General features: G+C 63.4%; 1 protein-coding gene across 12 annotated transcripts in view; it reads right to left on the bottom strand.

Annotated features, from left to right (window-relative positions):
* Positions 1–10,235, bottom strand: part of BRSK2 (BR serine/threonine kinase 2) — a 59,110-nt gene extending 48,875 nt beyond the window's left edge. For 9 of the 12 annotated variants that reach the window (XR_014138422.1, XR_004078227.2, XM_081797562.1 and 6 more), the window contains exon 1: positions 10,076–10,234. Coding sequence is in view for 8 of the 12 variants with exons in the window: in XM_081797562.1 (XP_081653688.1) it covers positions 10,076–10,169 (94 nt within the window). In the remaining 4 variants the exon portion in view is untranslated. Of the gene's footprint in view, positions 1–10,075 lie in introns of all 12 variants that reach the window. The other 3 variants (XR_004078226.2, XR_004078228.2, XM_081797558.1) reach the window with 2 other exon arrangements.
* Between the last annotated feature and the right edge of the window lie 5,280 nt (positions 10,236–15,515).

The raw sequence follows: 15,515 nt of genomic DNA, 5'->3' as shown, positions 1-15,515 counted from the left end.
TGGCAGGGACCAGTGAGGGGCACTCCTGGGCAGAATGCAGGGGTCCCAGGTTGTCTGCCCACCCCCAGCCACCCCCGTTCCAGCTTCTGACAGCCCTGCCGGCTGTCAGGCCATGCTCCAGGGACAGGGCTCCTAGGGAGCCTCCTAGGGGCCTCGGGGTGGTGGCTGCCTCACCCCGAAGGCTCTGGGCTGCTGAGGGGCTCGTCCTGTCCCTTCCCTCTGCCACACAGTGCCATGCGGTGCCACGTTGCCCCGGGACACTGCCCTGCTCCGTGTCCTGCTGCTGGCCAGCCAGCAGCTTTCTCTGTCCTGGGCTTGAAGAGGGAGATGCTTTCAGGGGACCACGATGCTGGTCAGATGGCTCAGCAGGACATGCAAGCACATTTGGGGAATGCATCTGCACAGAGAGCATGAGCCCTGACCACAGGGCTGCCTCAAGCAGGCCTCGCACCAGGCAGGAAGCCCAAGAACTCAGACACCGCAGGGGACAGCAGGCATCAGCTTCTCCTGCATGAGGTCACATGTGGAAGGCACAGGCCAGGCGTGCTGGCCGAGCAGCTCCGGGACGACGGAGCTGCCACGTGGGCCCGGGGTGTGTGTGTGCCTCGGCCACCTGGCCCGAGCTCCGGCCAGCCCACACACGGCTGTCTGCGTGCCCCTCCAGCGTGCCCAAGGCAGTGAGTGCTCCCACCGGCACTCAAGGAGAGGACCAGCACAGCCAGGAGGGTGGGCTGGCGTGGACACGAGGACCAGAGGGATGCGAGGAGGGGCGGTGGGGCCCACACGCACAGGGGGCCTCCCTCTTCCACGCTGCTATGGCCGCAGGGGACTGGGCAGGCCGGCCCCACCCTGCACGACTCTGCACGACACCCACTCCTCCACGTGTAGCAGCCCCACTGGGCCTGTCCCTCTTGTGCACAACGGGCAGTGATGCTTTGGGACGGGGCAGACCCAAGGCCCCCAGGCAGCGCTGAGCCCGCCTTCTGCCGCACCCCATCGTGGCACCAGCACGGAGGATCCGTGGACTGGAGAATGCAGGCCATGCCCCCGCCACACCGTTCTCACCACGCCAGGACAGGACACAGCCACACACCGTGCTCTCCCCCAGTGGGGTCCCCACCTGCAGCAGCATCCCTGGGGAGCTGAGGAATGCAGACCCTCACAGTCCCAGGCCTTGGGGTGACACTCAGCTTGAGGACCCCTGGCAGCAGCCCCTAGCCCCGGGCCCCGCTGGCCTCCGGGAAACAGCCACTTCAGGTGAAAAATCTAGCATCTGGCTGGACTCCTGCCGGTTTGGGGAATCGGTGCTAACTTCACAGGGTGATCTGATGCTGTGCTTTTCTGGAATCTCTGTCAGACACACACCAAAATATCTAAACTATGTCTGGGGCTTGCCTCCAAATAATGCTTGGGGGGGACAAAATCAGCCTCCCATTGCCGAGGCTGGGGTGGGCTCTCGGGGTCTTCTGCGTCTGAAAATGCCCCTGTGCAGATGAAGACAAGAAGCCGCTCCCGTGAGAGCCCCAAATGCAGTCCCAGGAGCCAGTGCAGGGCCCCATCCCAGGTGGCCCTCAGGACACGGAGCAGGGCAGTGTCCTAGGGCAACGTGGCACCACATGGCACTGTGTGGCAGAGGGAAGGGACAGGACGAGCCCCTCAGCAGCGCAGAGCCTTCGGGGTGAGGCAGCCACCACCCCGAGGCCCCAAGATTGTGCCCTCCTGCTCCCCAGCCCCGCAGGCCAGCATGGCTGGCCCAGCCGGGCCTTGCAACAATCCCCACCCACTCACCCCCAAACGAGAACTGTGCGAATACCGCACCCGCCAAGGGGATGAGTAAACGGAACAACGCATCAATCCCCGTTTCTCCCTGCACTCCGCTGCCCCGGCCAGGGGCTCCCCTCAGGCACCATGGCCGGCACATGGCCCTAGGGGGACACTGGGTCACTGCGTCCCTCACCCAGCATCACACGCGAGGAGAACCGAGAAACTGAGGGTAGGGACCTGAGACTCTCCAAGGGGTCACACAGACTACCCAGTCTGAGCTCTTCACTGATGACCCGGTGGGGGCCCTGCCCCTGGGGGCACTGTACAAAGGCCGACCCTGGAGACCCTGGACAGTCACAACACCCCACACCTTCCAGCTGGCTCCTGTTGGGGGGGGCGGCAGGCCCAGCCCCTTCTAGGCTCCCGCACGCCATATGCCAGGAGTGGATGCGGGAGGGAGGGACGAGGCAGGATCCTCAGGGTCACACCTATGGGCCAGCTGACCACACACATATCTCAATGGTCCCAGGGGACCTGGAGCTCCCCCAGCACACTGAACCTCCCGCCCTGAAGAGCAAAGAGGCTGGAAAGTTCCAGGGTGCCTCTCCCCACAGGCATCAGGAGCTCCTTGATGCTGCCTGTACCCAGCAGGAAAGCTGCCCAGTGAGGGCCCCCAGCCTACACCCAGGCCCTTGGCTCCCCACCCTGGGGAAGGGGCTTCACCTGGCCTCTGCAGACCTGGGCTCCTGACTGGCCCTGCCCACCTGTGCCCTGGCGTCTAGCTTGGGGTCAGTGGCACCACCCCAGGAAGCTGGACATGTGAGCCCGGTCTGCTGTTGGCCCCCGTGTCTCAGAACTAGGGGAGTTCAGCTACCCTGCCTCAGGGCTGCCTCCCCACCCCAGCCCTGCCTCGCCCAGTGGCCACCTCCGCCCATCACCTTTCCCACCTCAGCATGGCCCCCGTGGGAGGCCCCCCACCCAGGGAAGCAGCCAGCCAGGGCTCAGGTGAGCTCTCAGCCAGGCCAGGCCAGCCCAGGCAGCCACTCCCCAGCGTCACTTCTTCTCTGGCCTCCCGGCCTGCAGCCACGCTGACGCTGGCCATGGGGCGGGACCTGTCAGGTTCCCAGGCGGCCACCCCCAGAACATAGGGCCACCAGGCGCTGCCTCCTCAGTCTCCTTCCACCCTGACCCTTGGCCCAAGTCAGTAGTTACCCAGTAGGTACCCGGGCCAAACCACCCCTCGCAGATGCCACATTCCTGGCCAGGCAGCCTCCCACCACCCCCACAGACAGCCCACGGCCCCGCGGCCTGACGTGTCCCCGGCGCCTGACACGTCACGCGTCACTCAGCCACATAAACACCGTTTAGGCTGCCCTCCCACCTCTGCCCTGGGGCCAGGGAGGCCAGCCCTGCCCTCCAGGGCACACCCTTGGGCCCTGCCTGAGCCCAGAGTGGGCGGTAATGGTGGAGCGCTTCCATCACCAATGGCAGGCTGCTGAGCCCCGAGTCCCAGGGACCCTCAGCCCCTCCACCAGTCCCCAGCCCAGAACCATAAGGCCCTGGGAATCTTCTGTCCCCCGTGGCCAGGCTCACGTGGGGTCAGCCCCAGCCCCTGCGTGGACAAGGATGTGGCAAGCATGGGGGAAGCGGCTCTGTCCTCACAAGCTGCACCCCCAGCCAGGGTGTGTCCCCTCAGGATCTCATGTGGTGCTCTATGCCTCCGTGTCCCCTCGAAATCCGCCCGGGGCACCACTGCCCCAGGGCACAGCGAGGAGACCGGCTGGAAGAGAAGCACTGTTCTCAGAAGCCGCGGGGCCTTCGGGAGCACAGTGCTGTGGGCTGGGGGGGTTGCTGCCTGGCTCCAGAACACTGGCCCCTCAGAGGCTGAGGAACAAGGCCTGGGCCACCTCTCGGGGTGGGGCCCGACACAATCCCTGCTTTGTGCCCGCAGCCTCGGGCCCAGCCCAGCCTCCCTCCTGTCCAGTGTCTGAGGCGGCTGGCCCGGTGCAGCCCTGTCAGCCAGCCAGCACCGCTGGGGCAAGGCCTCGGGCAGAGTGCGGACAGCTTGGCCACCCCTGGCCGGGCTCATGAAGGCTCAGCCCAGGCCTGGGGCTGACCTGGCCCGGCACCAGGAAGGGCTCCATCAGGGTAGCCGTCAGGAGACACCAGCTCTCCCCACGTCTGACGGGACTTCCTGCAAGGTCCTAAGGAGCCCAGGGGTCCCTCCTGTCCTCTGAGACCCCAGATGCGACCTGATAGCTGTGGACCCCCTGTCCTCTGGCCAGACACTGACCACCACAGATGTGCCCCACCCCCCGACATGATTCCCAGCGCGAGCCTCACAGAAGCTGCAGGAAACCCGCTCTGGGGGTGAGTGGCTGAGGCTCCAAGTCCATCAGCCACTGAGCGCCAGAGTCCAGTCTGCCCCCGGCCTGGGCCTCCGGCACAGAGCCACCCCATTAAGCTCCGAGGTGGCCACAAAGGCCTCTGGGCCCCACCCTGCAGGCCCGGAGGGACGAGCCAACGTGGGGAGCACGCGGGGCCACAGGCAGGCAGCAAGGCGCCTCTCACCCCACAGGTGTGCGGCCCCCACGCTCACCGTACGGCAACGGGCCCCCAGAAAGCACGAGCACTCCACAAGGACACCATCCACCAGAGGCAGGCAAGGCAGGAGGGGCTGTGGGGCCCGGGGAGCTCCGGGCGCAGCCAGGCCCCAGGGGCTGAGGCAGGGCGGCCACAGCGGTCAGCCCGCCTCCTCCCCCAGCACGGCCAGCAGCGCAGCCTCACCCCCCTGAGATCCCTGAAGGAGCCCGTTCTGAGTCCCGTGGCCCTGAAGGCACAGGTGTTCTCCAAAGCAGAGCACCAGGCCACACAAAGGTGCCCCGACTGCTCCTGGCCCACGGCAGCCACAGACCCCCCCCGCCCAGCATCTGCACACACAGGCAGCCCGCAGAGGCGCCAGGCTCGGCATCCGGCCTCTGGCCTGGTCAGACTGGCTGCTCCCGGCACACCGAAGGTGCCGATCACTGGGCAGGACTGACGTCCAGGCAGAGAGGACGCAGATGGCGCGTATTCAGGCCCAGAGGTCACCCCACAAACACCTATGGAAACCAGGACTCCATCAGCCTGAGACACGTGCCCCTGGCTGGGGCCCAAGCCAGGCCGGCTTTCTGCGGCAACCCCCTTGCCGGCCCTACACAGTCCTTCAGGAGGCTGCTCAGGGAGAGGCAGGGGAGCCCAGGGAGCCAGCCCCGGAGGCTACCGTCCCACAGGCTTCGCCAGGCGTGGCCAAGCTTGCCAACCACAGAAAGGATCAGGTTGCCCCTGGCCACCCTCAGGCAGGCGGGGTACGGGGCAGGACCTGGAGCCCCTCACCTCGATGCTCCTCTCCCCCAAACACAGTCCTGGGTGGCTGTCACCCCTCGAGCCTTCCGTGAGGATCCGCTCTGGCCCGGCCTTTGCACTTGCAGCTGCAAGCACCCCGGTCCCAGATGGCTCGAGAGGCAACAGGGCACCTGGGCGCAGGACATGCTCTTCCTGGGTGGGGGCGTCCTGCGGGAACCCCGCGGCTAGAGCCAAGCCCAGCAGCACCTGGTTTCCCCTTTGCACTGCCGCCCAGGCTGTGCCCTCCGCCTGGTAGGTCCTCCCAGATACACATGGCTCCCCAGGCCCAAGAGAGCTGTCACCACTGCCGCTGCGGGGGCGCTCGGAGCTGCAGCTGACCGCAGCGGGCGGGAGCCACGAAAACTGAGGCGCTCGGAGCTGCAGCGTCGCAGTGGGCACGGGGCACTTTGAGACCAGGGTCCTAGGCCTTGGGCCACCTCCAGGTCCCTCCCATCTTTACCTTTGGGAAACGGCCCATCCTTCAAGGCGTGACCCCAGAAACCTCCAAGCTGAGCTGCCCTCCATTGACAGGGACAGCCCACCCAGGGACAGCTCTCAGCCCAAGCCGGGGGCTTCCGGGGGAGAGCCTGCACTGTGGGAGGGGGTCTAGGGTGGGGTCTGTCCTGCTCGATCGCTGGTGGGACACAGGCCTTTCCAACAGCTCCAGGGGGGCCAGGGAGACAGGCGTGGGGGCTCCCTACATGCCCTGGAGCTCTGACCACAACTGTTTGAGAATAGGGTCCTGCTACTTTGAACTTTTAAACCGAGCCTGTGCCATGAGCAGGCTGGGCTTTCCCCCGATCCCCAAAGAGCTGCTGCCCTTGAGCAGAGCACTCTGTTCTGAGCCTGCTTCCAGGCTGGTAGGCGGGTTAGACAGACAGAGGCATGCCTGCAGCACCGAGGGCGGAGGCTCACGGGGCCGGGAGCGATCCTCAGACACAGCAGGTAGTCCACACACAGCCAGCAGAGGCCCACCTGGCTCCCCGCTCAGTCTCCCTACTTTTGCTCTGGCGGCACCCCTTCTCTGGGCCTCAGCCCCCAACGGCACCCCAGGGCCGACTCCAGCCAGTCCCCCCACCCCCGCCATCTCCAGGGCCCACACCCTGCAGCCTCTCACTGGCTCTCAAGCTGCCTTCTGCTCAACTTTCTAAAGCCAAACACGTCCTCCATGCCCCAGACACCTCCCCTCCCACTCCTGCCTCTGCTCTCCCATCTGCTCCAGCTCTGGGCCATGGAGTACCTGCGGGCCCACCTGTCTCCCCCTCCCTCACCTGTCCCATCTTTGCTGGCTTCCCCCACCTCAGGACTCCTTTCCAGCCTGCCTGACTCCAGCACCCCATACGAATTCTCCGAAAGGTCCCTCGAGGACCTGAAGGGGACATCCCAGCTCCCTCAGTGTGGCAGTCCCAGCTCCTCCCTCTGGCCCACCCACCAGTCTGCAAGCCCAGCCAGGTGAGCTGCGGGGCGGTCCCCACAGCCCCACCATCTCTCGTGAGCTGGACTGACCCTTCATCTGACAGTCCTGCCCCAGCCACCTCCTCCTCAGTTCCCACCAACAGACAAAGGGTTTCCAAGAGCCCCACATCTTCCTGTGGGCCCCAGCTCTGGAAACAGCACACAGAGCCTGCTGTCCTCCAGGCTTCTGGGAACGGAGCCCCAGCCACATCTGCTGCCCTGCTCCATGTCCTGAAGGGACCAGAGTGATACAGGCCAGAAGGCCACATGGCGGCCACAACATGCCCGCCTGGACCTGCTCGGGAACCCCCTGCACCCTCTGCATGTGCCCCCTCCCCTCCAGCAAAGAAGCCTTTCCTGCATCAGGGACAGGACAGACAGCCTCGGCAGTGACCCCTGTCCCCCAGCAGAACCTAAAGACCCATCCCCCCACCAGAAAACACGACACCGCCTGGGACAGAGGCCTCCCCAGGGCTGCCGATACAGGCGACCCCAGGATGTTAAGGACAGCTGTGCGGAGATGCCCAGGAAGAAGGAAGATGCCCTCGAAACCACAGCCACACCAGCCCGGGAAAGGCGGCCTAACACCAACGTGAGTGATAGAACCCGCTTGCTGAGCCCAACACCACACAAGAAGCCTGGCCACTGAAAAGATGCAATAAACAGTGTAAGCTGGACCATCCTTGCCACCAGAGGGGTGTCTGGCTGGGCGGAGGGGGCAGCCCCACCCACACCTGCACTCCACACTGGGCAGCGGCCCCCCACCCCGCCTCTGATTCCGGAAGGCCTCATCTTTGGGCAGAGCCGCAGGCCCATCTGCCAAAGGGCCCTGGCTCGGGACCTGCCGGGCTGAGAGGCCCAGCGGTTGCCCGCTGACTCCCTCCCTGACTGCAGCTTCCCTTTGCAGGACTTGGGCAGAGCTCAAGTGAAGAGCAGGGAGGACCCAGGCACGCTGTCGTCCAGGGAGGGAGCCAGCACTTGGAACTACAGTCCTTCATTCTTCCGCTGAGGTCTCCTGGCAGAAAGCCTAGCCCCAGATAAGGTCAGACGTTTATCTCCGGAGCAAAAGGACAGGCCTGGGAAACTGCAACTCTCTTGGCATTTGATGCCGAAGACCAGCCAGCAAGCCCAGTGGCCAGGCCCAGTGCACCCACAACCCCAAGGCCCCACGTCCACCAAACTCCAGATGACCCTTCAACAGAAGGGACAGAGAGACAGCACCAAGAGGACGGCCTCCCCCGAAGCCCTCCTGGGATGCAGATGTCTGGTGAAGCCAGAAGGAACACAGGATGGACAGACCCCCCCAGGGAGGGGGCCTCAGCTAGACCAACCGCCGACTCCCCTCAAAGGGGAGAGGGACCCGAGGAGGAAGGCTGCTAGCTTTGTGTGCCACTTGGAGCTGCTTCTAAACATCATATGGCAACGTGTTGTTGACACACACGCGCGGCATAGCCTTTTGTATTCATTACTGTTAATTACAGTGGAAACCTCCTGTAATTAACTGTACAACAAGATAACTCGATGAAGAGTACGGAGACCAGCCCCTGCCATGGAGACGACTGAGCACGGCACACGTATAATTCATTGCTGTCACCACTCACACGACGATGCTTCCTTATAATCACATTTTATTGGTACGATAATTAGATTATTTCACTGCTTCCCACATTCTGCTGCCCCAGGTCCCTCCCCCACTGAGGATTTCACCAACTACAGTTGATCCTTGTAGGAAACATGCATATTTTCAACTCAGATGAACACCGGCGATCTGCCACCTCCTCCTTGAACCCCGGGCCACACCACCCCCACTCCCAGCAAGTGCTGCCCTGCTGCCAGGGGTCCCTCAGGGCCTCAGTAGTTGGAACAGGGGCTGTCTACCCAGAGTGGGAGAGGGGCAGCTCCCCCCGCCCCCTGCCAGGTCCCTTCCGAGGCGCTTTGCCTTAGTTACATCACAGCCACTGCCCTCCCCGGAGAGCCCAGGGCCTGGCCCACTTTCCTCCCTAACAGCATCTCCTAGCTCCACTTCTGTGCCACCAACGGGGGCTTGGGAAGGGCCTGCGGCCTCCCTGGCCAGAGCAGCTCCCTCCTGGGCCCCCACCCTGCACCAGCGGGGTGGGACCAGCACCGCTGCACCCTCCTCCTCCCTTCCTCCTCTCCCCTGCCGGACCCAGGTCTAAGGAACTTCCCAGAGAGACAGGGAGAAGCAGTCAGTGCCAACCGGACCTCTGGGCTGCCAGGAAGGCCCATCCTGGGAGAAGAAAGAAAATGGCTGAGGCTGGCCTCCCACAAAGCCACTCTGTGAACGCCTGGCCAGCTGGATGAGGGGATGGCTGCTAGGCTGGGACCTAGCCTGATCACCAGAAAGACAGCCAGGACCAGCCAAGGAGCTCCCTCCTCCCACAGGCTGGGGTTTTGCAATCTATGGCCTGGGATCCCGAATAGGGCCGGGTACCAGCCTCCCTGTCCCTCCCCTGGGGCAGTGCCCTGTCGCAGACATTCCAAACAGCGGCTAGGAGGAGTGCAAGGCGCTGTCCAGCCCTCCGAGGCGCCTCGGTACTCTCCCACTCTCACCGTGGAGGAAGGCCTGAGCCTGGCCAAGGTGGCCTGGTCCGCCCGCAGGACGCGTAGGGCCACCTCCCTGCCCGCCGCCGCCAGGAGTTGGGGGTCGCGGCCGGGGGCGCGCGGCCCGGGGCGCAGCTGCTTGGGCAGCACGCCTATTAGCACGGCCGCGGCAGACGGCAGATGGGCGCCCGCTCGGCCCCCTCCTCCCGCGGCACAATGGGCCCGGTCGCTCCGGCGCACAATGCGGCCGGGGCCGCGCACCTGCAGCCGGAGCCGAGGGGCGCTGGCCCGGCCCGGCCCGGCCCAGCCCATGCGCCCCTGTCAGCGCCGCGTGTCCTTGGGCCGCGCCCGGCCGACCGCAGCCGCGCGGCCTGCGGGCTCCGCGGCGGGACCCGGCGCCCAGCTGCCCATTGTTCGCGGCCGCCGGCCGGAGCCGCGGGCCGGGCCTACAGCTCCCCGCTCGGGACGACCTCCTTCCGGGCCTCCCCCCCACCCCCACCGCTCGGCGCGCAGTCAGCACGGCCTCCCCGGCGGCGGGCCTGTGCGCCCCTGAGCCCCTGGTCCTTCCCGGCGCCCGGTCCCCATCCATGTCCCCAGTCCCCTTCGATGTCCCCGGTCCCCTGGTTCCCCCGCCACACACACACACGTGTCCCCGGGCCCCCTCGGTGCCCCCGGTCCCCACGGACCCCTGGTCTCCCCGAAACCCCCTGACCCCCGGCGCCCTGGTCCCTCCAGCCCCCGTTCTCCATCGATGTCCCCGGTCCTCTACCGCCCCCCTCCTGTGTCCCGAGCCCCTAGTTCCCTACCCCCGTTGTCCCAGGTACCCTCGGTGCTCCCGCTCCCCCCGGACCCCGGGTCTCCCCGAAAGTCCCGGCCGGCGGGCCCCCCGGCGCCCCGGCCCCGCACGCACCTGTCTGCCCCTTGCCCAGCGTCTTCTCCAGCCGGTAGGGCCCCACATACTGCGCGTGCTGCGCCCCGCCGCCGTCCTTCCCCGTCGATGTCATCGCTCCCGGGCCCGGCACCGGCGAGGTGGGAGCCCCGGGCGGGCAGGCGGCGGCGGCAGGGAGGGGCCGCGTCCGTCCGCGTCCGTCCGTCCGTCCGTGCGCTGGGCCGGGTCGGCGGCGCCCGGGCGGGCCGCGCTCGCTCCGCGCCCCCCGCGCCTCCCCGCGCCGCCGCCCCCCGCGCCCGGCTCCGCTGCGACCCGGCCGGCGGCGCTGCCTCAGCTCTCAGAGAGGACCGGGCGGGCGGGGGCACCAGGCTTCCGCCGCCGCCGCCGCCGCCGCCGAGGCCCGCGCCCCGCGCCCCGCGCCCCCCGCGCACGCCCGTCCGTCAGTCCGCGGCCGCGCAGCCCAGCCGAGCCGAGCCGCCGGGCCGAGCCGAGACGCCGAGCTGAGCCGAGCCGAGCCGAGCGGCCGAGCCGAGCCGAGCCGCGCCGAAAGGCCGGGCCGAGCCGAGCCGAGCCGAGCCGAGCTTAGCGGCCGAGCCGAGCCGAGCCCGAACGAGCGCAGCCGCCTGCGGCGGTGGCGGCGAGTGGCTCTTGCGCCCGCCAATCAACATTACCAACCAATAAGCGGAGCTCTGGCTCGTCGCTCCGCCTTTCAGCCCGCCCCGCCGCTGGGAGCTCTCGTAGGAGATGGACTCCGCGAGGCGAGGCCGGGCGGGTCCGGGGCGGGGCGGGGCGGGACCGGGATGGGTCCGGGGCGGGGCGGGGGCGGGGCGGGGGCGGGGCCTGACCGGGCCTGGGCGTCTCCAGGTCCACCGCCCCCCCACCCCTTGGCCTTCGCCCCGCCCGGACCCCGCCCCGACCGCCGAGCTCCCGCAGCGGAGCAAGCGGTCCGGGAGGCGCTTCCCTGGCGGGTGCTGCGGCGACACCCCCAATCCCCCCCGTTCCCCTGGTCCCCCCCGGCCCCCCCGTGCCGTCCCTGCTGGCCCCGATCACCGCGGTCAGAACGAGTCTCTCGCCGCCTCCCCTGCCCCGGGAGGGGCGGCGCCGCGGGGGGCGAGCGGCCGAGTCGTGACCTTGCACCTCGCGAGGCCGTGCCCGGGGCGCTGGCCTCCGCTCCATTTGCCCGGGTGTCCACGGTGACCAGCACAGTGGGGTCAAGGAACTCACCCAGGGTCACACAGCAGCAGCGGCCTCCCTCCGGGGGCGGCTCCCGGGCTTTTGCGCGGACCATCTTCCGTGGGCTCGGCGGCTGGGCCAAGGCGCACTGGCCCCGACGGCTCCGGAGAGGCGTCTGCAGAGGCCGCCAGACGTGGAGGGCCCCCGTTTCTCTCGGAAAGACGCTAGCGCTGCAGAGGGTGGGGGCGGGGAAGGGGAAGGCGAGGGCCGGGGCCGGGAGCCCAGAACCCTGTGGGTGCGGGGGTGCCCGCAGCCTTGGAGCCGCCGGGCTCCTGGCCGAGGCGCTAGTCTGCCCAGGGCGCACCTGCAGGTTTTGTGCTGCGCGCTCCCCGCTGTTTACCGCCAGCTCAGGACCATCCCCTGCTCCTGCTCACCCTGGGGGAAGGGCTGTGGGAACTCTGCAAACTCCCGGATCTTTCTAGCGCCCCGCCCGGGGTGGGAGGGCGGGCGGGGGCTGTTCGCATTGCTTTCTCCCCTTTCTCAGCTCAGCAAGGGGAGACCGCCCTCGGAAGGACTCTTTGCCCCGCTGGGCCCCGCGCTAACCAGGTTCTGTTCTAGGTGCCCGGGCCTCAAAAGGTGTGCAGCTCTAATCAGGGCCCTGCTCTGGGGGGAGGTGGAGAGGGCTCATAGCATGAAACACACAGCCCGAGGCTCAGCTCCAGGCCGGGAGCTGTGCTGGATTTAAGGAGCATTTGGGAACTTGGACTAAAATTGCCCAGTGGCCAGTTCTCCCTGGAGGCAGACCAGTCAAGTGTGCAGGGTGGGTGAGGGTCCTCTGTAGGCAGAAGTGGAGGGCTAGCCCAGGTGTGTCGCCAAGCCCTGCTGACTGCACATCTCCATGTGCTGGGACAGTGGCACCACAGTCTCGAGGGCCGCCAACCTGCAGGACTTGTCAGGACTCACCTTCCCTGTAGCCTCAGCAGCATTCGGGCCCTGTTGACCACTCTCATCTGACACTCCGGGCTTTCAAGACTCCCACTTCCCATCCCCACCCCACCCCACCCCTGAGCTCTTAGGGTCTTCCCTCTGGGGCCACATCTCAGTCTTCTCTGTGGAGCCTCACCCCACCCATCGAGGTCTCGCAGGGCTCTGTGTGGGACCCCTCCACTTGCCCGTCCGAGTCCTCCAGGCGACTGCCTCAGCCCAGCATCAGCCCCACCCCAGCTCCAGGGCCGTGGGGCCACCTTCCTTCTGCACCTCTCCTTGTGGCCGTTGCACAAATTCTCAAACTCAACACATTCACAGCAGAACATACCATCTCCCCATCTTTGTGGGGGTCAAGAGCACAACCCCTCATGGCCAGGCTTCCATTTGCCCGGTCCAGGGATCTGGGCAGAGGACTGCACCGAACACTTAAAGAAGAAATAGCACAGAGGAGGGGGAAGCTTCCAACCCCTCGTATGAGACCATCATAGCCCTGGTACCAGATCCAGACACAGATAAGGCAGGAAAAGCAGATCCAAGTCCAGTATCCCTCAGGAGCCCAGACACAGAACTCCTTCCCAGAATATTAGCAAACCGATTTCAGCAATGTAAAAAAGAGTAAAGCATATGACCAGGCGGGCCTTACCCCAGGAATGTAAGGTTAGTCTAAAGTTTCAGGATTGATCGATACGGGTCACGGTGTTATTCAGCACCCATTCATGATTAAACAAACAAAAAGTCTGGAGAAACTAGGACCAGGCTCCTTCAGTCTGATGAAGAGAGGGAAGCAGACATCACCCGGGTGATGAAGGACTGGCCCGAGTGAGGCGAGAATGCGCCCCGGCACCACTTTATTCCAGCCCACAGGCCTAACCAGTGTAATAAGGCAAGGAAATCAAATCCCAAAACACTTCTGTTTATGCTTTTACATGACTGAAAAGGAAAAATTAAAACCATCTCAATTTGCAGGTGACATTATTGTCTGTAGAAAACCCTGAACTACAAAACTAACAAGTGAGTTTGGCAAAGTCACAGGCTACAAGGCCAGTGTATAAAAATCCTGCTTCTGTATCCTAACAGTGGGCAATTAGAACCTGAAGTTATAAAGACAGTACCGCTTACAAAAAGAATCAAAAGCCTTGAGATACTTAGAGGTAAGTTTAACTAAATATGTGTGAAATCTGTTCACAGAAAACTAGAAGATACCACTGAGAGACTAAAAAAAGACCTAAATAAATGGAGTTGTGCCCTGTTCACGGACTCCAACACTCAGTATTAAGATATTGATTCTCCCCAAATTGATTTATATTTTCAATGCAATTTCAAGCAAAACCACAGGTAGCTTTTTTTTTTTTTTAAGAAATTAACCAGTTGATCCTAAAATTTAAGAAGAGATACATAGGACCAAGGAAACCCCAAACAATGTTGAAGAACAATAAAGCCGGGCATTCATCCTCACTGATTTCAAGTCTCACTATAAAGCTACATCCGTCAGGATAGAATGTTGGCTTAAAGAAAGAGATATAAATCACAGCATGATACTAGAGCCCAGAAATCAATAATTATGTTTATGGCACTAGGTTTTCAACAAAGGAGCCAGGAGAAATGCAATCATTGCAACAAAAGGTATTGAAATGGACATCCTTATGCACATCAAGAGCCTTGAAACTTCCCTCACACTATCTACACATACGGACTAGATTAACTAGTTGATATTAACAAATATTAGCTAGAAACGGTTCAAGGACCTAAATGTAAAAGCTATAACTATAAAAATTCTAGAAGAAAACACAGGAGAAAACCTCTGTGTCCTTGGGTTAAGCAAAGATTTCTTAGATAAGATGCAAAAAGCACAAAGCAGAAAGTTTTAAAAATAATAATTGGACCTCAACAAAATTAAAAAGGTTTGTGCTTCAGAAGACACCATAAAGAAAATGAAAAGCCACAGATTGGGAAGAAATGTTTTCAAAACTTACCTCTGGTCAAGGATTTGTATCTAGAATACATAAAGAACTCTTACTACTCGATAAGAAGATTATCCAGTTGGAAGATTGGACAGAACACTGCATCCAAGAAGAGGCGCCGATGGCAAATCGACACCTGAAAACGTGCTTCGTCGTCCAAAACAGGAAAGGAGAACCCACGGCGTGATCTGCAGTACACCTGTGAGATCGGCTAAAATTCAGAACACCTAGACCACGCAGCAGCGAGAACTCAGAGCACCAGCACCTGCACGTGCCGAGGGGAAGGCAAAACAGTCTGGCCACTTTGGAAACTGGCTTGGCAATTTCTCGTAACAGTCCACACACACTTAGCACTCAATCTAACAATCCCACTCATAGGTGTTTTCCCAAGAGGAAGTGAAAACTTCTGTGCACACAAGAGCTGGATGCCAACGTGTAGAGCAGCTTCATTTGTACCTGCCAGAAATTGGAAGTGATGCAAATGTCCTTCAGCGGGCAACCGGCTGGATGGGCTGCGGTCTGGTCACACGTAGGTGGAATCCTATGATAAGAGGGGTGCCCTGCACGGACGGATCTCAGAGACATCTTGCAGGGGAAAGACTCGGGTAACAAACCCTAGGATTTCGTGTCTACGTCACTGCAGCCAAGGCAAGACTGTCGTCACAGAAAGCAGACTGTGGCTGCCAGCCGCAGGGTCAGGAGGGAGCTTCTCGCAGAAGGGCAGGGGGGCCTTTTGGGGTGCTGGAAATGCTCCGTAGCATGACTGTGGCAGTTGAGCAGGTGTGCATTTGTCACACACCCTCCACCTGTGCGTGCAAGGTGGCTCGGAGTTACTGCACAAGGGTGGCCGACAGGAGAGAACGAGTTCCACATTGAGGAGCCGAGGGTCCGGGTAGGGAGAGAAAGCCCATATCCCCGCAGGTGTCCTACATCTGATGGCTGTGGGTAGGGGAGTGGGAGAAGGCTTCCTGGAGGAAACGGGCTCGGGCTGCAGGAGGACACGAGCTCAGAGCAGAGTGGACAGTGCTCCCGCTCGGAGTTCAGGGGGACGTGCCATCTCCACTGCAGCCTAAGTGTTCCCGTGGGCAGGGCCCATGCTGTCCGCTCCAGTGGCCCTCAGGAGGACGTGCTAGAAAGAGAAGGTCTGCATGTGGCCCCCGAGAGAGACACAAGGCAGCGGCGCAGCTTTGGCCAGAGGCTGGCGTGGGGGCGCGGGCGGCTGCGGCTCAGCCTGGTGGGGCTCGGGGTGCGCCTCGGTGCGTCCCACACTGCCTGTCGAGTCCCGCCAGCGTCAGGCTGTCTGTGGCTGCCCCAGGTTCGGGGGCATGTGAACAGCCTCC

This window comes from Leptonychotes weddellii, chromosome 11 (genome assembly GCF_054177405.1).
Source record: "Leptonychotes weddellii isolate Sample4059 chromosome 11, ASM5417740v2, whole genome shotgun sequence".
NCBI lineage: Eukaryota > Metazoa > Chordata > Mammalia > Carnivora > Phocidae > Leptonychotes > Leptonychotes weddellii.
The sequence above is the reverse complement of the archived record's forward strand: the minus strand, read 5'-3'. Positions and strand labels throughout refer to the sequence as shown.